Source organism: Podarcis erhardii (assembly GCF_964252035.2).
Source record: "Podarcis erhardii genome assembly, chromosome: 12".
Taxonomy (NCBI): Eukaryota; Metazoa; Chordata; class Lepidosauria; order Squamata; family Lacertidae; genus Podarcis; species Podarcis erhardii.
The window spans coordinates 19,210,501-19,235,664 of NC_138513.1; the positions used below are offsets into that span (position 1 = coordinate 19,210,501).

Sequence of the window (25,164 nt, forward strand, 5' to 3'; positions counted from 1 at the left end):
CCATTTTCTTTAAAATCTCCTGCAGAAGTTTAAACATATATCAGTGGCTTTGGAAATATCTTCGGAGACATCTGCCGAAGTTGCTGGCTGCTTGCTTTTGCTTTGCAGCACAGGAACTTCCTCAGCCTGGTGATTTGGTTTCGCCTGCATTCAGGGGAACCATTGTTTGGCTCTGGAGAATTGGGTCCAAGGCAGAGCTGTTGGCTTTTCCCTTTCCTTTTTTCAAAGTGTAGGAGGAAGTCTGCCCCAAAGCAACTTGTACGGAGGCTGCTGTTTTCATCTGAACACACAGCTTCTGGCTAATTGCCCCTGAGGGCATGCTTAGCAGCAGACATAAGCTATGCCTGGCCTGGTCCCACCCCCTGCCAGCAAGGCCTCCCTTGGATTGTTGCTGGTGGTCATCCTGTCAAGTCAAGCAAACCTCCTCATAATGCCATTGTGAAGTGGGCTTTATTATCGCTGCTTAAATGGGAAGAAGGCCCAGGCACCATGGATGCCTGTCTTTTTCCAAGGTTAAACACCAAGACAGATTCCAGGTGTCTTTCCTGTTTTGGCAACACTGCTAATCCCGGTATCATTGTGCACCCTTTGATACTATTGTCTCGTGTTAGAAGTGTATATACAATAGTACACTCTCTAATGCATATTTCCAGTGTATTAAAAACATCTAAACGATTCCTTATGAAATCTCAATTATAGCCCTGTGTCTCCTTCCTCCTTTGGTCTCCTACTCATTCGGCCTCCTGGATTTTATTCGTCTGCCTGCAGTGTAAATAAAACCATGCACTGCACCATCTGTCAGCAGAGTGGATGGTTTTTAAACAGTAGCAAAGTGAAGTTTGGCAGCTTACTTTGATTGGAGATTTTATTTTAAAAATCAGTCAAAACTTTTTATTTTTTGGATTTTGTATCAACTTTGGACCTCTTATGTTTCTTAGTCTGGGATAATCCTGGTGGTGGGGTTTTCATAATAAACATTTTATTTTATTAAAATAGTTCATTTCTGGAATCCCAATGGAGCTCGTACAGTCATTGTGAAGCTTTCCCCATAATTGTATTTCCATACTAAAAAAAGTCGTAACCTGATGAATTTCTGCCTCCCATACAGTTGTTAAAGTCACAAGAACCTTGTCTCCCCACCCCACCCCAGGGCTAAGCCTAAACCAAAACATAGGCTATCCCTTTAAACATAGAGACTTCCATGTAGTTCACTGAACTGTAAATTAACTATACAGTGAATTCTTATGAGTGTTTGTTCTTTAGTTCCTGCACACCAGCAGATGTCCCTAAGACTCTCTGCAAAGTTTTCACATTTGCCTTTTGGGGGAAGGAGAGATTTTTTCACATCCACCCACAATCATTGTATAGTAGTACTCGCATAGAATAACTTCTAGGGACTACCTGATCTCAGACAAGCCCACTACACTGGTACCTCAGTGTACAAACAGCCCTGTTAATGAACTATTGAGTGAACGAACTCCGCAAAACAGGAAGTAGGTGTTCCAGTTAGCGAACTTTGCCTCGGAAGACAGATGGAAGATGAACGGTGGAAGGGCACCGGCTGCGGGAGGCCTCAGTAGGGAAAGCACGCCTTGGTTTAAGAACGGTTTTGGTTTAAGAATGGACTTCTGGAACGAATTAAGTTCGTAAATCGAGGTACCACTGTACTGGAAATATGTGTCCTGGTTACTAGGGAAAAAGGAAGGGCAAACTACAGAGATTCTTAAGGACTAGGGGAGAAAAAAGACAGATTTTTTTGGGGGGGGGACTGCCTTAAAGGGTGGTGGGAAATAGTTCTTTAGAGCTCCAGGAATTCCTGTTGACTGGTCTCCAATCAATCACTTATCAAGTCACAACTCTGACTTCACTCCTTTGTGAACCTGTCAGTGATTTCAGCTGTCAGGCTTGACTCATTTCACAGAAATGACAAGGACTGGTGCCCACACATTTTGCTTCATAACTTTCTTTCTAGTAAACAATTGAATTCATAACTTTCTTTCTAGTAAACAATTGAAAGCAGTGGCCACGCAAGGAATGTTTCCTATCAGCAGAAGCAGAATATCTGGTTGAAGGCAGAGCTCATACCAAGCCCACAGACAGGAGGCAATGTGCCCCACATAGGGATGAAGAAGGCAAAATTGGAGTTGTAGAAAGCTGAAAGCTATGTGGGCACCAGGATTAAGGAGCAGAATTTTTTTTTGGGGGGGGAGCTTAGCACAAGGTGTAGAGCAGGGGTCACCAAGCCGGCACCTCTTGGCTCCTGCAATGGCCTCTGCTTGAACAGTTAGAATGGCCAGGAATATTATCTCACCTGGCTGTAGCTGCTTTGAACTACAACTCCCATCAGCTCCAAGCAACACAGGAGTCCAAAACATCTGAAGAGCACCAAGTTGGGGAAGGCTGTACTGGAGGGAGCAAAAATAAACTGGCAGGTATACAGTAGAAAGGTGGAATGTAAATTTCTGTGTGGATAAATAAATAGTGTTGTAATTAATTTTTTTTAATTGTAAATTGTTACCTCAGGAACGAGTGCTTTCCTCTCTATTAAAATGCAGCTGTACTACAGCTGCCCCCAGTTGTAAACCTGTTAGTAAATGACAGGTTATAAGAGGGCAGTGTGTGAAATTTTAAAACATATTTGCTGTTTTCTTGGAATATTTGAAATGTGTGTGTACGGTATTTAAAAGGTATTTGGAGCAACCATAAGAGCAGGGAGCACAGCACCAAAAAAACTCCCCAGTTAACTGCTAAAAGCTTATATTCAGTATGAAAAAATCTCGTTCAGTAAATTTCTTTAAAATGTTATTTGACCAGCCGATATGAATATTTATAGCTGTGAAAGTAATCTGTTTTTAATTTTTGTGTTAAAAACTGTTCCTTGTGTCTCTGTTTGCCTCCCCCTTCTTTTGAGTGTGTTGTGTTCAGTGTGGAGAGCAAATCCCAAAGCACTGTCTTTCTGATGTAAAATCTGAATGCTTGTGTAGACACAACAGCTGTCCCCTCACCATGTGGCATCTTCCATCACTCTACTGTAGAGATGAGTTTTGGCCCAGTGTTTCAGTAATATTGGACAAACATGGTTTTAAGTGGCAAAGGCTTATGCTTACACATTCATCTGACTCTGGCTCCAGAGCAGTACAGGGAGAATAAATTCACAGGGTTGCCACCCTCCTAGCTGCTTATAGCAGTGGAGTCACATCTTAAAGACACCGTTTACTGTTGTGGAAGAGCTGTAAATTCACCGACCCTTAAGAAGAACAAAATAAAAGCCCGTGTGTGTGTCTCTGTGTGTGTCTGTGTGTCTGTGTACCTGCACCCGCATGAGTGTGTACATGTTTATGTATATAGAAGGTGGATGTCTATGCTTCCAGGGTTATGGAGGCCTGTTCTTTTAGCGATTAAAAGACAAGCTTTCTTTATTTCTGAATTTGTTTTGGTAAGGAATGATCAAAGCAACATATGAACAAGTTTACTTGAATGTAAATTCAAATATACAAATTTCAGCGGCTCACTTGAGAACGAATTCTTCTTTTAAAGGTGTTTCTAGGAACATAGAAGCTGCTGCTTTATAACGAGTCAGCATCATTGTTCCATCTACACTGATTTGCAGTTATTCTCCATAATTAAAAAGAGAGGGTTCCCTACCTAGAAAAGCCCAAGGTTGAACCCCAGACTTGCAAAGCAGATTCTCTACAGCCCTTCCCTATATTCCTCTTGTCAGTGCTGTAGATGTTTATTATGCCAGTTCAGTCATAGCTAAATCCTAGCTGTCAAGGTTCTACTTAATACTTTCAGCAACATTCTAATAAACATGTTTCTTTTGTCCATAGACTTTTAAAAGATCTCCTGCCCCCTGATTCAAATGTGATCTTTTAGCCTAGGCCATTCATAGCCCACTAAATAGCCAGACTAGTCCATTTAGCAGTGTTGGCTTAAATGAAATGATTTAACTTTTGGGGGAAATGTTGAAGATTTGGAAGAAACTTTCCCCCTTCTTTTCAGAATATGGAAACTCATAGTTTAAATTGAGGGCTTTGCTTAACTATTGGTATGTTGATTGTAGCCCCTGGGGCTCAGAAGTAATATATAAGTTAGGCCTGGCATTATATCTTCCAGATAGTGAAGGAATTTGTGCTTGTAAGGAAGGAAGTCAGGAAGTTTAATGTTTTGGGTATGTGTGCATCTCCGCCTCTGCATCTAAAAGGTTCAAGGGAAAGTTGCAATCTCTCTGTCTCTCATTTTATCTCCTCCTCCACAATCTTGTGAGAGAAGCTGGGGTCGGGGGAAGAGAGTGAACTGCCCAAGGCCACTGACTGAACTTTGTCTGAGAACGGCTTTTCTCTAAAATATTATGAGCTCAGCACATGGGACTGCTTTTATGCTCAGGGCTTTTGTGGCAGGCTCTCCTCCCAGGGTCCTCTCACATACCGCAAAAGCCACTCTAGGGGTTGTATCCCATAATAAGTCCTGTTCCAAGTAGACGAACGGGAACTAAGGAATGTGGCTAATGCAGATCCATTTATTTCAGTGGGTCTGCTCTGCGTATAATTCAGTTGGGTACAAACCCTGTAAATCAGAGACCCTCTGAAGTGGCATCCTGCACACTGTGATAAGCAGCAGCTGCAAGGAGAAATTGGTGTAATTCCAAAGTATGTTGAGAAGCACTTTAGGTGGAGACGGGAAGCTGTGTCCCTCTAAGAGTTGTTGACCACTGGTGACCTTGGCTGAGGAGTTGGAAGTCCAACAATGTCTGTGGAGCCATGGGATTCCTATCCTTGACTTCATGTGTTCTTCAAATGCTTGCCTTTGATAGTACCACCTAACTTTATTTTTAACAGTGTGGATCTGTTTGTCACTTAACTTTTTACTTGGAAAGGCAAATCTAACAAAAAAAAGTCTTGTCCGATCAATATTTGTGCCGAGAATTCAAATTTTTCATTCAGCGTGTTCTTTTGAATACACTAAGTTTTAAGTAATGATGGGCAGTTAATTATTAGTGTTAGGAAACTAGGCTGCAAAGCAACTGTCTCTTGTGTTCTTAATTGTCGTCTGTGTGAAAGACAATTTGTGGAATTGTTCCATTTCCTACTGTCTCCCCACTGTTTCAGATTGTTCAAAAGCTTTGCAGACTTTCACACTATTAGACTTATGTTTGGCTATGTGGTACTGAAAGCTTTTGATAGCAAGAAAAAGAAAAAACAGTTTCTCCCTGTTCTTTTGTTTTTACACTGACTTCTCGGAACACTTATCTCCGCTTGAAGAAATGCTGAATAGCAACAAGCACACTTGACATACTTTCTGCCAACTCCCCAGGTAATGGTATAGGTCAAGATCCAAGAGCCACATTCCTAGCTCAAGGGACCCTGCAGAATTTCAGTGTCTCCCTTTCTGACAGCATCAACCCCTTCCCCCCTCCTTGCCCCCAGCCAAATCTTATAGCAGCTTCACAAACCCGATATAGTGCAAATTGCTACAGGAGCAGTGGGATGTTCGAAATCCCACCAAGTACGTAATAAGCCATTGTACACATCTGAGAGGGCTTTTTGGATCCTGGCCAACAGCTCATGATAGATACTTGGGTAGTGAATTTTACATTAAATATCTATAAGTGCCTCTTTCCGGGGGGGGGGGGGCGGGAGCATGGTGCAACAGAAAGATCTATTACTTGCACTGGAAATTAGCTGCCTTTACCTGATCCAAAGCAATGGCAGTTTCCCACTGCAGTGTGTGTGTGTGTGTGTGTGTGTGTGTGTGTGTGTGTGTGTACACGTACACATATTTCTTTCTTTCCTCCTCCCCAGAAAAAAGTACATCCTTATTGATATATACGTCTGTGTGTCTGTGTCTCCACCCACACAGCCAGTCCTGAATTATTATGGTTGTACAAAAAGTCGCACAGATATGATTTTCAGCATTTGATGAACAAAGGCATGCATGGACACAAAACAGAGGATGATTGATAAAATCCTTCCTACTATTGGCTATTATTTACTGCTTCTTAAGCGGCAGGCTGTATATTTATGCCAATTTATCTGCTTCAGGGAGCATTCTTGATAGCAGGACAAAGTGAATAAAAGTAGTTTGCTTTGCAAATGAATGCAAATGGCAGAGCCTTTGGGAAGCCTGTTAAACAGGGGCAAGGCACTCTGATTAGGATTGAAGCTGCCATTTGGACATGGTGAAAAGAGCACGCTTGAGCCATTGATTGGGGGAGACAGTGAAAAGTCAGGGAAGGGCCCCGTTTAAGCTTGTGGTGGAGCAGGCGGACGTCAGCGTGGTTAGAGCACAGTGGGAGAATGACAGGCAGGATTAGTGTCAGGGAGAAGCTTTGCCGTAGCTGTGGAGATGGTCTCTGGGGTCATTCACCTCTGAATGTTGTTCTGTGCTGATGGCTCTGTAATGCAAACTGCTTGGTGCCTGCCTGTTCATTATCGGAAATGGTGATTAGGGGGAGGTATTTGTCATAAAGGGCTCTTTTTAGAAATAAATAGAAATGGGAAGCTGTTGCTTGCTGCCCGTGCCAGTGCAGAGGAAGCCTGGTGCAGATGGCTTTTCTGATGAGAAAAAAAGGGGAAGGTGGAAACAGCTGCTTGCATGTGAATGAATGTTAAGGCTTCTCTATATAGAGCCCCTGCGCTCCTGCTTCAAGGTTTGGGGGCTTGATTTGTCATTTTAAAAAAAGAAGAAATTGGAGTTTGGGTTTGCAATTGAGGGAGCATGTCTATTGGTTTCTCTGGGAACAGCTACCCTGCCCCTAAATGTGCTGTGCTCAGGAGCTATTCATTCCAGGTGCTTCCAACAGATTAACCACCAGACGTTTAAGCAGACTTTGGATGGCCATCTGTCATGCATGCTTTAGCTGAGATTCCTGCATTGCGAGGGGTTGGACTAGATGACCCTTGGGGTCCCTTCCAACTCTACAATTCTGTGATGCTATGACCGTCTCCACAAATCCTTTCCTTGTTGGAGAAAAATCTAGGCAGATTTGTTACACCATTAAAAATGCAACAGTGTGGTACTGTATTGGATTGTGTGATACACACAACCACAAATCCAGGGTCTTTCCTAAATTCACTTCCCCGGGGAATATGGATTTTATGCACAATTTTGTCATGTTAATACCTTAAAGCATCTGACACTATTAAATATGTTGCATTTGTAGAATTTGTGCGCACCCGCATGCATGTGTGTCCAAATCATTATAAATAAACTAGACCTGCTAGGTATATGTGTTCCTCTATTCAACAAGCAAGAGTAGGAAGTATTAAGCAAGCTATAAAATAATTGTATTTGCAATGAACACCCTTTGCATGATTACTTTGCTTTAGTCTTGTGCTCAGTGTCTCTACCCCCTCCTGCCACAGACAAACCCTCCTTGTGTAATGAATGTTCTTCAAATGTTTTACAGGCACCGGAATGGACGGAAGAGGACCTTAGCCAACTGACAAGAAGTATGGTTAAGTTCCCAGGGGGGACGCCTGGTCGATGGGAAAAGATTGCTCACGAATTGGGTCGATCAGTGGCAGATGTGAGTTCACTCGAATTTGCATTGTATGGACAAACCAGAACAAGACAGGCAGTGTAGAAGCCAGACATAGATGGGGTCCAACATTGTCTTTTGAGAGAGGCTGCAATCCTTTTAGGACCTGGAAGTGAACCATTAACTAACTAAGCAAGAAGCAGATGTCAGCTGGTCCCCCTGCTCCACAATTAACAGCTGTAACTGATCAGCTATATGGGGATTCTGGCGCTTAGAGACTCAAGCTACTGTAACCCGATAACAGAAAAACAATGCCAGTTTTAGGCTTTCTAGTAAACCCTCTTTGCTGGAAGAGGACATTTGTGAGACTTAAGTAAAGATAATATTTCTGGTTGGGCCAACCCCCCCCCCTTTCAAAAAACCCTAAATGCAGATCAGCTAATAGTGTTTAGACAGGTGGTATCCATTAATTAAGCTTGGGATCTCTCTCTCTCTCTCTCTCTCTCTCTCTCTCTCTCTCTCTCACACACACACACACACACACACACACACACACACAAAATGATGGACCTACATCCTAACACAGAATACGGTGATGTGTAAAATGACAAATTTTAGCACTTGGTGAGGCAAAACATCCACTGTTGTTTCTTTTTAAAATGGACTTAAGGAGTTGTAGTTCTTGAGTACTGTTCTGGGAGAGAAGAAATTGAATTCTCTTCAGTTCAGAGGCATCAGGGAAAGAGCATGAAAATTAGTTGAACCTCATCAATGGTACTTGGCTGTTGTCACATCTGGGCATTAAGAACATTATCCCATTGCTGGGAGAAGAAGCTGACCTCCGTAACCACTTTGTGTAGCATTGATCACTATCCCACTAGGAACAGTGTCACACTAGGCAACAAGTTCTTTAATGAAGTGTGTCTCCTCAGAGGTTGAGGATGAGAAAACTAGTACTGATCCTGAGCGTTGGTGGTTTGAACATTAAGAATATGGGTAGTTGGGTATACAATAGGCAGGGTGAACTGTCTGCCTAACATGAAGGTTGCAGACAACCCAAGATACAACCCAGATTTTCAAGGAGCAGCTGTCAAATGTGTCCAGACCACTGTAGTTGCTAGCCTTGTGACTGTGTAGTCAGAGTTCACTTTGTCTTTCCAGGGATGATAAAGACCGAGGGTATTTTGAAGGAACATAGGAAGCTGCCTTATAATGAGTCCACTGGTCCATCTAGTTCAGTGTTGTTGTTACTATTAATTATTATTTTTATATTGTTGTTTTTGTTCAGTATTATTGAAGCCTTGTGCATCTGTTAACCAAAATGTGGGTGGTTTGAGCTAACCCGGTGTTGGCTGTGGGGAGGATTCCTCCATTGCAGGGGGTTGGACTAAATGACCCTGAGGGTCCCTTCCAACTCTATGATTTCTGTGAAATCTATGACACTGATAAGCAGCAGCTGTCCAGGATTTCAAGCAGGGTGTCTCAGGCCTCCCTGGAGATGCCTTGCTCTGTCACTGGGCTTTAGCTCTTCCCCCCAGATTAAAAAAACAACCCTCCTTTTTCTCACCTGGCTTATGTTAAGTCAGCTATAATAATCTAAGAATTGCCTTACTGGAGCACAACTTCCCAGACAGGAAGCTCCCAGGCAGCACACAATGGTGGTAAGGATCCCTCTCCAGTGTTTGGTAATTGGCGATATTGTGCACTTGAATATATATTTATTGGGCTACTGTTATCCCACTTTATAGCCCCGAGAGCCCTCTCAACCTGGCTTAGCAAAGAGTCAGAAAATTGCGCCCAGATCTAGTACAGGAACAGAAAATGCAGGTGCCTGCATGGAACCAGGGTCTCTCTGGTAGCCTTTTCTGATGTCATAACAGGCAGCAGCTACCACCAAAAATTTCTAAGGAACTGAAATGAAGGTCAGCCACCGAAAGTTGCTCAGCCCATGATAGAAGCAGTTTTCTACTGCTGGAAGTTGGCAGTTGCCAGGCAACAGCTCCAAGTAAGGATCTCTGAGGAAGTAAAGAAGCTCATTCAGCTGTCATGGCTATCCTTTGTCCATTTGGCCATGACAACAAAAGCCTATGCTCTAATGGTTTTAACATTTTAAAAATAATTTTTGTGTGTGTGTATATGTATATATGTGTGTGTGTGTGCGTGCGCGTACACACACACACACGCACACATACTCTGAGCCAGACCATTGATCCATCTAGCTTTGTATTAAATACATTGACCAGAAGCGCCTCTCCCGGGTTTCAGGCGGGGGTCTCTCCCAGCCCTACCTGCAGATACTGGGGACTGAACCTTCTGCATGCATAGCAGATGCTGTGTCACTGAGCTACGGCCTTTTCTCACTGTCCACCATCTTAGGCTGTATTTACAGACAGCAGATCACATAATAAAACTTTTCTGGACTATGGGTGGTTTTTTTTGGGGGGGGGGGTAGGTGAGTCTTGTGGCTAAACAGTCCACCATTGGAAAAAATCTAACTGCACACACTGTACTGAAAAATGGTTATAGACAGTGCTGTTTTTCTAGGTAAAAGAGGTCCCGAATTCTCCATGAATACCTCCCTTATTCCCTTATCATGGCAATGGTGCCCACCTGAGAGGTGCCAGGACTGAGTTCCAGTGAGTTCCCCCTGGGGAAGAAAGCCCTGGTTAAAGAGGATGTTGTTCACTATATGGTGTTATTTATATAAACGTCGTTATGAACAATGTCAGTCTTGATTTTGGCTGCAGGAAAAAAGGTCGTTAACATGAAGTGAGTTGGGATGAGGAATATTATGTTAGCTTGTGTTCTTCTCTATTTGTGTTAGCTGCCAGGAAATTGAGAGCCAGATTTGTTGCTTGTTTGTTTATGGCTTATAGATAAACAAATAAATAAATGGTTACTACTAGTAGTGCATATAGAAAAATAGAATATTAGGGAATATGTTGGCTACAGTGCTCCCCCCCCCATACCACTTCTGTAGTGAAATCCGTAAATGAACTATGCATTGTGTACCCCTTCCTTCTTTCCTGAACCTTTCCTGATTCATTGCACAGGTTCAGCATGGGGAGCAAATTTTTTTGCACTACTACTTTTTCCAAGCTGGTTAGATTTTTAAAATGAGGTGTTTTCGGATTTTAAGAAGTAAGTAATTAGCTTCTCTAGCTTCTGAAGTAGTATTTTACTCCAAAACAATTTTTCATCAGTGGCACTGGAGCCTGTTCTCCTTGTTCAGTCATGTGAGGTGTTTTCTTTCCCTTTTTGTTTTCCCAAACCTTCTCTCAATTTGTATGCATTTTTTTAAAAAGTATCCTGCCCAGTCTTAATAAGATGATTAGTTTTAGTAGTTTTACAGTGCCTTGGTGTGAAATAAGTCAGGTAACCACTTTATTAGAAACCCCCCCCCCCCCGTCAGCTTAGATCTCCTCAACTCACAACTTACCATGTCAGCTTGATTGTGAGAAATAGTCTCCAGAATCTAAACATTTGAAGCAACTGTGTAACGTCTAAGCCGCTTCACCTCTCCTTTCAAAACAAAGTCCAGACCAAAAACAAAAATCCTCTCAAACCAATCAGTATAATGGGATCACATTTTTATTTGTAAGTGGAAAGATAATGCAGCATTTATTAAATTACTTTCCTGGTTTGGGCTTGTGGTATTAATTAGATTTGTTTTTGTCAAGCGTTTCGATTATGAAAGGGAAGCCTTCCAGTTCTCTTTAATCAGAGTTCCTGCCAGCTGACCCGGTTACCTGTACCAGCACCCCACGTCTGCCTCCACACATCTGTTCTTTGACCCGTTTACCCCTTGTTGGATTTTTGGCTCTCATTCTTGCCCTCTTACTACTTGAAGAAATAGTTGAACATTCTCCCCCCACCCCTCCTAAACACACTCCCCCCTTCAATGGGTGAGCTCTCCCTGGTTTGGTTAACGAATGGCTCACTTGTTTCAGGCTTCCCCAGCAAGATGAGCTCATTGACAACTGGCTATACTGACTGGGGCTGATGGGAATCGGAGTCCATCCACATCTGGATGGCCACAGGCAGTGTGGTGTATTGGATACGGAACGCGGAGCTTCTGTTAAAGCTTATGCATTGTTACAGGTTGAACCTATGCAGTCAGAAATAAGCACTCCTGAGTTGGAAACTGCATAGGATGGCAACAGACCTGCATCTGAATATGTATTTATTGGGCTATTGTTATCCCACTGAGAGCCCTCTCAATGCGACTTACCAGAGTCTGAAAATTGTGCTCAAATCTAATACAGGAGCAGAAAACGCCTGGCGTTTGTATGGATCCAGGATCTCTCAGGGAGCTTTTTCTGGTGTCATAACAGGCAGCAGCTACCACCAAAAACTTCTAAGGCACTTGTGAAAGGTGCCTTGGGAATCATGGTCATTATTTTTTAAAGTGACGCTAAAAATTGTGAAAACAATCTGGTGTTTGTGCAAAGCAGACTCCTGGTTGTTTATTTTAACATGGTTATTTCACTGTAAGTTTTTCAACTGGCAGCAAAGAGCTCTCCAGTTCCATTCACATGAAATAATATCATTTGCTTGGCTAAGAGGATGTAAACTGATGCTGCTTTGCCTCTGCAGTCACTAATCTCTTATATTCAGGTTGCAATAGCAGATTGATGGGGGATTTGCTGCCTGCATGGAAAAGGCCCAGGTAGGCAGCAAAACAACAATGGGCAGGTGGGTAGATAGGAGCACACTATTCTAATTAGTGTGGTGCTTGGCAGTGTGAGGTAAAGGGGGTGCAGTTATAAAAACATCCCATATGTCAAAGAGAAGATAGGGAGATGATTAACTGCCACCGGGCTGTCTAAATTTGAGCTCATGAGTAGAAACACACTACCTTTTAACTTCTGTTACCATGAGGTGTAAAGGGCTCCAGATCTGTGTTAAACATAGTTAGATTAGTATTATTTGAGGGAGAAATTGTCTAGGGAAGTGATCCATGAAGAGAAACTGATTGCTGGTCTTAGGTTTTCTGTTAATTGTTTTCTATTTAAATAAGAGTTTATCTTAAAGAACACTGATTAACTGAAAAACAGTATACAATTTCATGCAAATCATGATGCTGTGTCCCCCCCCCCCCTTTTTAAGAGCAAGGTTAAGAGCGTCATCTGGGTGAAATAAGAAATCTTCCTCTTTTCCCTTTCTTATTGGAGTTGGAGCCCTTTGGCCTATAGAGAGAGCCAGTGTGTTGTGGTTGTTTGTTGACCGACTTGTTACACTTATACCCCATCCTTCCTTTTAAGCAGCTCAGGGCAATGTCCACAATCCTGCCCCACCTTGCTTCTCATCTGGGAGGATTGTTCACAGTTTTGCTTGCAAGACATACACCAGAGCCCATGTTTATTTAATAAAATATTTATTGTAATTATATATCATGCACATTGGGCATTTAGAATAGCTGAATAGGGATGGAAATGTGCAGTTGGTCTCCGTCAATAGTTCTGGTTATTGGTATTCACTGGACTCTTTGTCTTGATCAGTTTTCTTTGATGTCTTCTTTTAAGCCATCTTACAAAACGTATCTATAAATTAAATGCTTTCTCTTCCTTCCTAAACAGGTCACCATGAAAACCAAACAGATTAAAGATTCAGTTACGTGCGCTCCTGGTAAGTTTCTAGTGCTTCTGTTATTTGTTTCTTGATGCTTAGAGCATAATTAATCTGTGTTAAGTGAGATTGGAGTACATTCAAGCTTAAAAACATTAGTGCCTTGCTGAATCAGATAGTAGTTCAGTATTCTTTCCAGCAACCAGCAGCAACTAGGTGAACCTCCAAAAATTTGCCTTTCCTCACTTGCCCGCATTCTGCCCACCCTTATTTTGGCCAGTTCCTGGGTCAGATCTCGCCAGCCAACCTTTTTTTAGAGAATAGGAACTCCTGCTCCAGCTATAACATTGCCGCCATGCAGGGACTCAGCTTGCCCCACCAGACTCATGGTATTGGGAAATGGCAATGCAATCTCTTCCCATCCCTTATCCCTGCAATGACCTGGGAGTTGAGTGTTCAAGTCAAGCCATAATGTTCGAGTGATATATCTGCAGAATGAAATCTCACAATCCTTCCTCCACAGCTTTGAGAAACTCACAAGAAACTTAACTGTACTGTCTGCCTCTTCTATAAAATGATCCAGGGAGAATGGGACTTGTATATATGCCCTTATTAAGTGGATAAAATGAAGCTCTACCCTTCAGTGGTTAGCAGTGCAAAGGACACAAAATAACTAAGGGTACCGTTAGCAGTAGGGGCAATGCAGTTCATTCATTTCAAACCAGTGGAAATTGTGCAGTAGCAGGTGCATGTTAACAAAGGAACCAGAAAACAATGCCAGATGTTTTAGCATCATACCTAATTGATGCTATTTCTGGATTGCTTAATTCAGGTGTGCCTACCATGGAAACAAAGGAGGAAGCAAAAACAGAAGCCCAAATTCATTATTTTTATGAACCCTTGATTTTTGAGTAGATGTATCAGATTTTTTTCAAGGGTTGACTCAACAATTACTTACTGGGGGGGTAACAGTTGCACAATAAGAATACTATAGGATCAGTTTCCCCTTCCCTGGCTTAAATCATGCTGAAAATGATACTGTTTCCAACAGGTATCGTTAGGCTGTCAGAGCTGAAAATGTTGGCCCAAAACTCCAAATCCAACAAGACCAGTGTTAACTTGTCAGATCACATAATCACTCAGCGGGAAAAAGAGGAGGAAGACCTGGAGGAGGACGTGTCAAAGTACAGTTGTGACCCAGAACCAATAGATATGGCAACAGCAGATCAACAAGAGACTGCGTTGACTGAAGCCAGACACCGCAGGAGGAAAACAATACCAAAGAGCCCTGAAGTGACACTCCCAGTGATGAAAGAGGCAGCAGAGGACAAATGTAGGGGGAAGCGCCAGAAGGACTTTGACACTGCAGATCAAGAGGAATATAGCGACGAGGAGGCCAGAAAAAGAGAGAGATGCCGCAGTTCTGAAGACTTGTGGACTCAGAATCAACAGAAGCTTTTGGAGCTGGCCTTACAGCAGTATCCAAAGGGAACCGCAGAACGCTGGGATAAGATTGCCAAATGTGTTCCAGGGAAAACTAAGGTGAGGTCATGCTCTCGTGTAGGGTTAAAGCACTCTGCCGTTGGGTGTGGTGTGGTACACTAGCTAAAAGCTGAAGCCGCCTCCTTGATTCTGCCAAAAGTTCAACCTGGGGGAGTGAATGCGCTTCAGTTTTCAGCAAATGTTGCTGAGAATGAGGTGTGGCATATGGCTAAATGCTGTAGCTGCTAACATGCAGCTCCTTTCAAGGCAGGGCTTTTGGAGGTTTGGGCTGGTTCTGTATAGCATTGCTTCTAAACTGGTAAAACAGTGAAGTTAGGTCCATTCGCGGACGACTCTGGGGTTGTGGTGCTCATCTCGCTCTGTCGGCCAAGGGAGCTGGCGTTTGTCCGCAGACAGCTTCCAGGTCATGTGGCCAGCATGACTAAGCCGCTTCTGGCAAACCAGGGGGAAGCACCGTTTACCTTCCCGCCGTAGCTGTACCTATTTATCTACTTGCACTTGACGTGCTTTCGAACTGCTAGGTGGGCAGGAGCAGGGAACGAGCCTGTCGCGGGGATTCGAACCGCCAACCTTCTGCTCGGCAAGCCCTAGGCTCTGTGGTTTAAGCCACAGCGCCATCCGCTTCCCTGAAGTTAACATAGTGAGGCCCAATATTAGTTTCTGGCATTTTGCTTTTTATTAGGAATTCGTTACTTTTATTGTTTTTCCAAACAGTTGCTGCTTTTCCAAAGTCCTGTTGGTCCATTAGAAACATTTCAAAATCCACTAACGTGAATTTTATTTTATTAGGGTTATGCAAAATGCCACATGAATGTGAGCAAGGTTGTTTCTTTTAGATAGAAATAGAACTTTTTGCATAGTTTCTTTGACAGCCCACACAGAAAGGCAGCAAAAACAATTGGTGTGAATGTGTTGGTTGGTACAAGCAGTGAGTCGAAAAGTGGACTTGAAATCTCTGCAAGGACTTAGGATTACACTGTATGGCAACTTGTTCATGCATTTTCCCCATGGAATTGTCTCACTATGGACACATTTACACTGAGAAATTCCATAGCATGAACTATTTAGGATATTTTCCCCATTGTCAGTTTTCCATAAAATGCCCCTTTAAATTGCTAGCATACGTTTTCATTTAACAAAAGTGAAATATCCTTTAATCTCAATTCTGCTTCTCTGCCTACAGGAAGAATGTGTGACTCGATACAAGTTGCTGGTTGAACTCATACAAAAGAAAAAAATGGCAAAGAGCTGAATGAACATTCTCAAGAACTTTGCTTACTGAAAATGGAGATATTTTAAACAACATATGCAGTAACTTGTATTTTTGTACCTCAGTATTTCAGTATGTCATGTGCCTTAGTAAAAAATAAATCAATACATTTTATGCCTTCCTTTAAAACTTGTGCTTATAAGATCAGTAGAATTTTTTTTGCCAAGAAAAGTAAGTATGTAAGAACCGAGTACTTAAACCTATTAGTAAAACATGGCCTAAAAACACCCTAAAATCTGTAGTCCAAAATCTCTACAGGGAGGGATGATCAACAACATGGCGCCCTCAAACTGTTGTGGGACTTCAAGTCACAATAGTCAGGTTTGGCGAGTGCTGTGGTCCAGTAATATCTAGAGGGTGCCAGGTTGGGGAGTTAATAGAACATTTAGTTAATATTGCCATTTTTAGAGTGTGCTGCATGGGCTCCTACCAGATACAGCAAATCAAGCGAAGCTGGAACTTCCGATGCCGACTTTAAAACATGACTTCTCAAAGCCCATCATAAAAAAACTGCAGTTGGAAGAAATAAGTTGGGTTATGTTTACAACCATAAACAATATTAAAATTTATTAACCAAAGCTTTGTACATATCTTTATATAAACTTGCAATTTTACATCTAGCAAAACAGCAACAATTTGTACAAATTGTTACAGAATATTAACGAGTGGTTTAAGCAAATTAAACCACACTGATTTACTTAGTAAATTATCTACAAAAGTGATTTGTGACTTTTTAAAAAAAATTCCCATGAACATATAAAAATAAATTATTCTTTCATTTTCAATTAAATCTACCAATTAGAAATATTACAAATCAAAATATCCACCTTATGAATTTTCCACAATACAAAAAACTGTCACAAAACCTTATTTACAGAAATGAGGTAAGAACTGTGCAATGTTTAACCAAACGATATTGCAGAAACAATAGGTTCATCCAATTAAGTACACAGTGTAGGTCTAAAGTATACTTGAGTATTTTCCACTAATAATTCACACAAATTCAGATTAGTGGCCATTAAATCCCAACCTCAATCTATGTTCTGCTATACTGCATAGTCATACCATGAAAATCAACTATTCAAAGTGAAAATATTTTTTTAAAAAAAAAATCCACCCGTTTACACCATTTCCTCAGAAATGTGAAATTCCTTCTCCCCCCCCCCTTCTTTTTTTGGTAATTTATTAGTGGAAAGCAACCCAGGTAACAATTTGCCTGAGCTATCTACAGTGACAAACACTTCTCATAAAGGCAGATCAATGGGGTACGGCTGCTGGTGCAAGGTTGAGCACACTCACGGCTTTCACAAAGACTTGTTTAGTGCATGCCCAGCTATACAAAGCAATTCCAACCCAACAGAGGTAAGCAACAGGCACTTGGGTTAATTCAAATATTACCAGAACATGAGTTGCCCTCTCGTCTGGTAAGATTTATCATCTTTGAACTGATCTGTTTTTTCCCAGCAACCTTAAAAAAAAATCCAATTGAGCATTAGCCACCATTTGTCATTACTTGAGACTTCTTGCTTTAGCAAAACATCCATTAAAGTTAACTGGGGGGTGGGAGTAAAAAGTTTAAAACCTGGTCCTTTATTGGGGGGGAAAACTGGTACCTCTTTTTTAAAAAACCACCGGTGTTTAGCTAAACAGTAACAACTTGCCATTGGCAGATACTGCAATTTGGCTTGCTTTCTTCAAACAAGTAATGGATCTGGAACAGGCAGGGACAGACAGTCTGTTCATTAGCACTCTGGTATGTTAAAAGGCTACTAGTTCAGCAGCAGAAGTCAAACAAATGGCCCAAACTGACAACTCTAATATGCAAAAATACTTTAAAAGTTCCATGAAATTGGAAGAAAACAGTTAAGGTTCAGTGCAACAAAAAGCAACAAGGTCAAAGCCTTACAATAAATGTCTTCAGGTAGATTCGCTTTTCCAGTGTGCAGTTAGCTCCTTGTTGCATTGAGTCATACCTGCAGAGAGTCTGCAACTTGCAAACTGATGAAGTGCTCTCACAGCAGGACACATAATTCTCATGTTTTTATTTCTCCAAATGTCAATTCTTTTCCGGTGCAACTGGTCCACTTTTATCATTGAGTCTCTGGAGACGAAATCAACATGTCATGCCAGCGTACAATTGTGTCACATTATCAGAGTTTTAATATATATATATATAAAACAAAATGGTAATGCATCAAAAGAGAGAGATGTTTTGTTGTTTTTACGTATGGCAAAACTTCCTAAGGTTGAGAAGCAACATAAAATGAAAACTTTTGACATAAAAGGATGACATTTGGTCTCCAGCCTGCACTCCCCTCACTAAGGGGGGGGGGGAACAAACCACCTAAAAGCTCTCATAAGCTGCTTCTGGATTCAGCCAGTTTATGTTTTCTCCACAGTACACAAAATTTGAATTAATATCTACAGGATTTTTAGGAAACAAAGCACACATTTCATTATGAAATAATGAATGCAGATGTATTCACTGTTCATTTACTTCTACTGTTCCAACTGAGAAGCAGCACTTTTACAGACAGTTTGGGTTGGGTATGTGAGGAAGTAAGGGGGGGAGGAATACTAAAAATGGCCTTTCCTATTTGTTTCTGTCACTAAATATCACATTCAGTGAGTTTTGGGAAATATGCAAATAATTTGCAATACTGATTAATTGATCAGGTAATTGCTGATTGGTTACTAACTCTTTAAAATTGGTGGCTAGCCCTATTTAAAAGCAGTGGTTAATTGCTAAGACAGGAAGGTAATGTTATTGAGCCAAGTCCTATCAAAGGAACAGCATACACAGCTTTTTCTGAAAAAAATAAATTTAGAAAACTAGACAACAGTAATGGGCAATACCAACGCAGAAAGATGGTTCTTTCCTCTCTTGTGCTAATGTTCCAGTGCTAGAGTTCACTATGCTGTGGGTCTTCCAGTAGTTTATTGAAAAGTATTGTAACTAGATGGTGCTAAAAGCGCAAAAATACCCCCACGGCTAGTACAAAGCAACAACGAGCAGCATGTGGTCAAAACTCAGCAATGGCACACACACAAGTGCAACTGTAGCAGCAAATGCCCTTGCTGTCCCCTGGAAAAGTAGAAGAGCTGCTGATTATCCTGCAACATTATCCTAGTGAGGGGGGAGCTTGAAGGCTTTACCAGGCAGGGACCAGAGGGGTTCTCAGTCTAAGGACTGGATGCCAAAGTAGATGTGACAGTTCAAGCCGCTCATTTCAGTCATACACTTGTAGCTGAACAGGATTTCCTCTCTCCATTTAATCTTTAATATAAACATTTCCCTTCGGGTTGGTATTTTTAACCTTTACCTAGTTAAGACCTTCTCCTGCACTTGAATTTGCTTATATGAGCAGTACACGTATATACTTACAGTTACTTTTTGAGCTGTGTTATCCCCATGAATGGTAAGGAATGGGTTACTCGTAGCTGTATGAAGTGGGGATGCCTGATTGCCTGCCAGCAAGTTATTGATGGGAATCTGTGTTGCTCCAGAAATCTGCAACTGTTGTACTTCAGGCTGGTGGTGTTGCTGCTGAACTAGTTGATACAGAAGAGCCTGGTGCTGTTCCTCAAGTACAACGGAGAAGGACAGTTTTAGTCATTTTATGGGTGAACACATTTCTTCTTGCATTCAGAAAAATGAGTAGTCAAAACTGGTGAAAACTAAACTTGTGAGTGAAGTAACTCCTCCCTTATCCAGGATTTACACACACTTTTCTGTAGTTTAGATTTAAAATGACTGTAGTTGACTTTTCCACAGCTTCAAGGCAGAAGAGCAGCCAGAACTAGCCTCTTAAAGCTGCTGTTGGTAGAGAGGTCCCTTGCCTGCTCAGAACTAATGTTTTGCCACAATTAAGAGCAGAGCTTTGATACAGGGAAGTCCAGTTCACATCTCTGCTTAAGTATGAAGCATACTGGCAGGCATTGAATAAATTTATTGCAAGAACCAAAACACAACTTTGACCAGACAAGTGGGATGCAGAAACAAAGACGTGAACCAGGAAAAGCAGAAAGTCATGCTGTTGACTACAAATCTAGGAGAGAGAAAACTTTAAAGGGTAGTGCCACAGAGATATCTGAAAGCCCCTGTCTTCTTCCTGACTAAGCCAATCTAAGAATCCAGTATGGATGTACAAAGCAAAAGCATTTGTGTCAGAAGCTAAATGAAAAAAGTTCTTTTGGAGAACTAACAGGCGGCAGGATCTAGTAAGCACATTTCTAAAGAGCTATTAGATAAAACATTACTTGTGTATCTGTCTTCAGTGGATACTGGATTGTGAATGTAAATGATTGATTAGCTTCAGGGTGCTTATAGTCTACCCCCACATCCTGGTACCCCGTTCAAAAATGTATGCATGTGAAAGAGAACACTGTGCCTGCAAGTTTGTATGTCTACAAATCTCTCAGGAATATCATTGCCTCTTATTTTGTACCAATGTCATAAACATCTTTCAAGCTGAAGAGAAATCCTTCCAGGTTGATGCATGTCGTAACAGTTCTGCAGTAGCAAAAGATGTTGAGGAGACCATCTCCTCTTCCAGTCTGACGGCCACTCCACTTCCTGTGGAGCAAAGTGAGCCAGCCCTCTTTTCTCCAATAAATGGGAGATAGTTAGTGACGGGTTGGAAGGAATGAGACAGGCAAAGCCATGGGTGCACTGTCTTTGCTCTTCTAGAGTTATGGGAGGCATGCATGACTTGTGTGGTGAGTTATTGGAATTACATTTGTTCCAACATCCACATCTGTACAATTGAAGGTATGGTTGGCCCTTGGCAAAGAGGTGGCAATTTTGTGATATGGTTGGATAGTGCCTTGCATGCCTCCTTCCAGCAACTCCTGCAGCCAAGCTGGTGCCAAATGTATTGCTCTGCTTTCCTTTGGACCACATCAGAGAGGCTGAGGGGGGTCTTGTCATCTGAGGACCTCCACTCAAACACACACACTGCCCAGGCCTGCACCCGGGGGAGGTCACTTCAGTGCTGCTAACACAGCAGTTTGACTTCATTTCGATTTAGGTGTTGTTGTTTTTTACGAAAGTCCTTTTGATGATACCTCAGGCACCAAAATGCATCTGGCCATCTACTTCATCTCATCCAAGATTCTGAACTGCTTAAAGCTCAAGCGGACTTTTGTACTTCTCTTAGAGAAACTTTTAAAAACAGTTCTATAATTTTTCCTGGGTCCCTCTCTGTGAGCACCTTTTTGAAGCTTGTCACAAGATTTAGAACAAGACCTAAACTAGCTACATAAACATCAACACTTGCCCCCGAACTCTGGAAATAAAAGGGACGATAAAAAAAGACTCACTGGTGTGAATTGTTGAGTATTCAGTAACTGCTGAAATTGCTGGTGCTGTTGATGTAGCAGGAGTTGTCTCTGTTGCTCCGGAAGAAATCCAAGTCCAGAAGCACTGCAAATTACCAACAAACTCTTAACTGAAAATGCATTTATCTGGTGAATTAGCTCCTTGATCATTTTTATGGCACTCTTTCAGCAAAAGTTAAAAAAAAAATCTAAAACATTAAATATATGCAGATTAACATGCATGTGCCTAGATGCATTTGATTATACATCCCACTAAAATTATTTTAAAACTTTGATGTATCTTAACTTAGGAAAAACAAAACTAGCGTTCTTGTCATTTCAGATTACATTTACAGATCCAAGTATAAATGCAGCCAAACAAGGGAAGTACTTAATCCCCCCCTGAATTCTGAAGACAAATTAGCAGTAGTTCTTTTTTTCTTTTTCTTTTTTGCATACTTGCAAAACCAAATGCAGGACTAAATCTCACCCACATTTTGCATGCACAAAAACCCAGCGGTGGGAGAGAAGGATGACTTCCTAGTGCTTACTTCCAAGTTTGAAAAAGTACATGCACTCATCCTGCACTTTCTAGAAAAAACACACTGAATGCTGTTTACAATGGGCAACACAGTCCATCCATGAACTTGAAGCAGACATGGAGAGTTTCTGTGCCAGGGGTGCCTCTACTGCACTATCAAGGTGCTAGCAGTAGGCAGAGACCTAGCAGGACTGCCAGCTATGGGAAGTGTAGCTGATGAAACCAGGGCGGAGCACAAGGCAGAGCTGTGGTGGAGGCCCTGGCTTTGTGCTGGCTGCCAGCAGTGTTTGCTCCTGAAAGGAGAACCCAAAACCTGGATGCACCCATTTCTCCAACATCACCTAGTAAGAAACCAGCACTGCTCCTAGGTCTCAACAACATGGCCTTCTGGGACCGAGAAGGCCAAAAGAGTGGCTGCTTAGTCAAAAGTGTTCCTTCCCTTGCCAATGCAAGACAGATACCATATTTTTTGCTCTATAAGACTCACTTTTTCCCTCCTAAAAGGTAAGGGGAAATGTGTGTGTGTGTGTGTGTGTGTGTGTGTGTGTGTGTGTGTGTGTGTGTGTGTGTGTTATGGAGCGAATGCAGGCTGCACAGCTATCCCAGAAGCCAGAACAGCAAGAGGGATTGCTGCTTTCACTGCACAGCGATTCCTCTTGCTGTTCTGGCTTCTGAGATTCAGAATATTTTTTTTCTTTGTTTTCCTCCTCCAAAAATTATGTGCGTCTTGTGGTCTGGTGCGTCTTATAGAGCAAAAAATACGGTACTTATGGAAAGGGGCTGCCTTTAAAGCAATATGCTAAAGAAAAAGACAGAAAGGGCACAGAAAGATACAGTGAAGAAAAATAAATATGCCAGTGCAAAACACAGGATAAATGAAGTTATCCAATACACTGAGATTGATGCTAACCAAACAGAGTGTTTCATATGGTGTTACTGTTGTAGCAGTCAAAAAGGAACTGAGTGGGAACATACTTAGAGCATGTGCAGACAGTAGGGGAAAGCAGTCTGCCAAAATGCAAGCCTAGTTCTAGACTTTTCCAAAACAAAGTCTGTCCAGGTGTAAAATCCAGGTGACTGAACATAGGACAAGAAGCACAGTCAGCAGAATTGTGTCCCTTGTGGCTAGCCATTTCAACAGCCTGATTAACCAGGGAACATGGCAACTTTAGAGCATGACATGGAAATAGAATAGCTGGATCACATATCCCGTTGTCCAGTCAACTCATGCAGTATAAGCCCCCAAGCTAAGCTGGAGGGAGAGCATATTGTGGCAGTGCAGACGGTTAAGAGGAGAACTTGGGAGAAAGCATCTAAACTGGGAAGTGACTGTTCAAAAAACAAAACAAACAAGAACATGCACAGATGAACACACACTCCATGCTCAAAACAAAATCAGAGAAATTAATCCTATGTTTTAGGAGTCAGCTGCTGCAAGAGAGAATGACTGCTTAAGTTTCCTATTCACATGCAAAAGGAAATTTGAACACAGTAAGCATTTCTTTTAAGCTCTTCCCTCAGTACCTTCAAGAAAAAGCAGGTATTTTAGACAGACTTAAAAAAGGAAGGGGGGGATATCAAATATGAGCCAAAAAGACAAACAAGAGCAAAGGCTTACCTGCTACTCAGTGTAGTTGGCAGAGGATGTGCTGTGTTTGGTGGCCCAGTTGCGTGAGCGAGAGGAGAAGGGTTCTGCGATATTGTGGCAGGAGTCTGAATTACCCCATTTAAAGCCCCAACAATTCCATTGATTGCCAGCTGGTTACCTGGCAGAGCTCCAATTATTCCACCAACGGCGGCAGGAATGGTGGATGTTACAGTTTGCATTCCGCCGGCAAGTGCCCCCACTGTCACGCCATTGACCTGTTGAACTCCTGCGACTCCGGTGCCTTGCTGAGCTGGACTTTGCCCAGCAGGTGGGGGAGTGGAAAGAGCAGAGGAGCTACTGGTGCTTTGTCCACTGGAGTTGATCTCCTAATGAAAACACAAAGGCTCAGCTGCATCAAACTTCACACAAAAGCAAATAATCGAGATGCACTATTAACCTAGCAGAAGTCTTAGAATGCATGGAATAGAAAACAAACAGTACCTGATTTAATACGGGAAGGGAATTGTCAGGTAGAAAGGTGCTTCCCAGATGAGGGCTCTTGCTGCTGTTCAAAGAATCAGTGCTAGCAGCTAAAAGCAGGAGTTAAAAACAAACGAGAGTGTGAGAAAATCTGTTTCTGCGCCCAAAAGGCATAAAACCTAATTCAACGTGGAACACTTAAATAAAAGTGAATTAATGTTATATTAAATATATGGACTAATAGTGATCTACTTCTGCTTTTTTTGCTGTTCAATATGAATCCACAGCCAGCAGAAGTACTTAAATTAATTTCATCTCTTAAGTTTCACCTGGCCAACATATAGTCTCTTTAAAAGTGTTCTCAGAAATTGCTGATTTTACAGGTCAAAATATAGAATAAAAACAGTAGAAACATTCAATTTGCTTCCTTCTCATACAGATAACAGGCAATAGTAAGAGGCCAAAAGCTTTCTGGAAGTTGTGACAGAGCTCTGCATTAAAAACAAAAACTACTATTGTTGCCTTACCAGCCTGAGCTGAAAATGCATGTATTTGATGTGAAGGACTTGGATTGCAGGTTATTGTTGGGAAAGGAACTGAAAGCTGGGCATTTAGTAGCTGCAGGCGTTCCTTTTTAGCAGTCAGGTTTTTAATCTGTTCTTCTAAGCGTCGGTTCTCAACTTGAAGCTGGTGCAATGACTTCAGCATACCTAAAACTGACCAAAATACGACCAATCAATCCAAGTCCCTGAAAAATTCTAATTAAAGGTGCTATTTCTTAACATAATAACTGCATACATTGTTCCGGCTTGGAATAATTTTTTTTTTAAAATCTAAGACACCACTAGCAAATCAGTTACTTTTTTACTTCTCTAGTAATTTCTTTTTAAGATATGTCCTTATCAGAAAGACAGGCAAAGAAGTGAAAAATGCTCTAAATTCCCTTTGAAGTTAGGCATGGTGAGAACTACAGGGGTCAATTCATACACATCTGTTTATCCCCATCTCTGCTTAGTGTGTGCATGCCTGTGCAGTCACATATTCTGGAAGCCCCAAGTGCATAAGCTTCTTAATATGGGACACATATTTCAGAGGACAAAGTCTGACTCCTGTACCCGGCTTAACGCGCAAAGAATTTTGTAACTCACTCTCATTTGTCCCTACCAATGGCCATAAACAAATGGCAGCGCACACACTTTCAGTTTACCATCACTTTTCTAAAGGAAAGATTCCTTCAGGAGCATCCACTGCCAAGTAATTGTTCAAGAAAAAGATACTCAGTTTGGGTTGTACAAAAGTTTTAAATGCTATTATGCTCTCACAGAACAGTTTTGTAGGGTTTTCTTTTTCATTTTTGGGGGGGGCTGATTTGTTGACTCATTGGCCAAAAAACCTGCAAATTTATGTAATCAATG

The 25,164-nt window shown here is 41.8% G+C and overlaps 2 protein-coding genes and 1 long non-coding RNA gene across 8 annotated transcripts in view; 1 reads left to right on the forward strand and 2 right to left on the reverse strand.

The window, feature by feature from the left end:
* The window catches only part of DNAJC1 (DnaJ heat shock protein family (Hsp40) member C1), a 120,079-nt gene extending 104,129 nt beyond the window's left edge, over window positions 1-15,950 (forward strand). For both annotated transcript variants that reach the window (XM_081882141.1, XM_081882142.1), the window contains 4 exons: window positions 7,409-7,528; window positions 13,060-13,108; window positions 14,100-14,590; window positions 15,735-15,950. In XM_081882141.1, the coding sequence (XP_081738267.1) occupies window positions 7,409-7,528; window positions 13,060-13,108; window positions 14,100-14,590; window positions 15,735-15,803 (729 nt within the window). In that variant the 3' untranslated portion in view covers window positions 15,804-15,950. The remainder of the gene's footprint in view (window positions 1-7,408; window positions 7,529-13,059; window positions 13,109-14,099; window positions 14,591-15,734) is intronic.
* LOC309325820 lies at window positions 12,841-16,313 on the reverse strand. The gene is made up of 2 exons (XR_014150041.1): window positions 16,252-16,313; window positions 12,841-13,051 (listed from the first exon to the last, which is right to left on the reverse strand). It is a non-coding gene; the product is annotated as an uncharacterized lncRNA (long non-coding RNA).
* A 1,105-nt stretch (window positions 16,314-17,418) lies between these two features.
* MLLT10 (MLLT10 histone lysine methyltransferase DOT1L cofactor) overlaps window positions 17,419-25,164 on the reverse strand; it is a 100,818-nt gene continuing 93,072 nt past the window's right edge. For all 5 annotated transcript variants that reach the window (XM_081881926.1, XM_081881924.1, XM_081881928.1 and 2 more), the window contains 6 exons: window positions 24,277-24,465; window positions 23,771-23,859; window positions 23,300-23,655; window positions 21,144-21,246; window positions 19,207-19,404; window positions 17,419-17,922 (listed from right to left, as the gene is read on the reverse strand). In XM_081881926.1, the coding sequence (XP_081738052.1) occupies window positions 17,878-17,922; window positions 19,207-19,404; window positions 21,144-21,246; window positions 23,300-23,655; window positions 23,771-23,859; window positions 24,277-24,465 (980 nt within the window). In that variant the 3' untranslated portion in view covers window positions 17,419-17,877. The remainder of the gene's footprint in view (window positions 17,923-19,206; window positions 19,405-21,143; window positions 21,247-23,299; window positions 23,656-23,770; window positions 23,860-24,276; window positions 24,466-25,164) is intronic.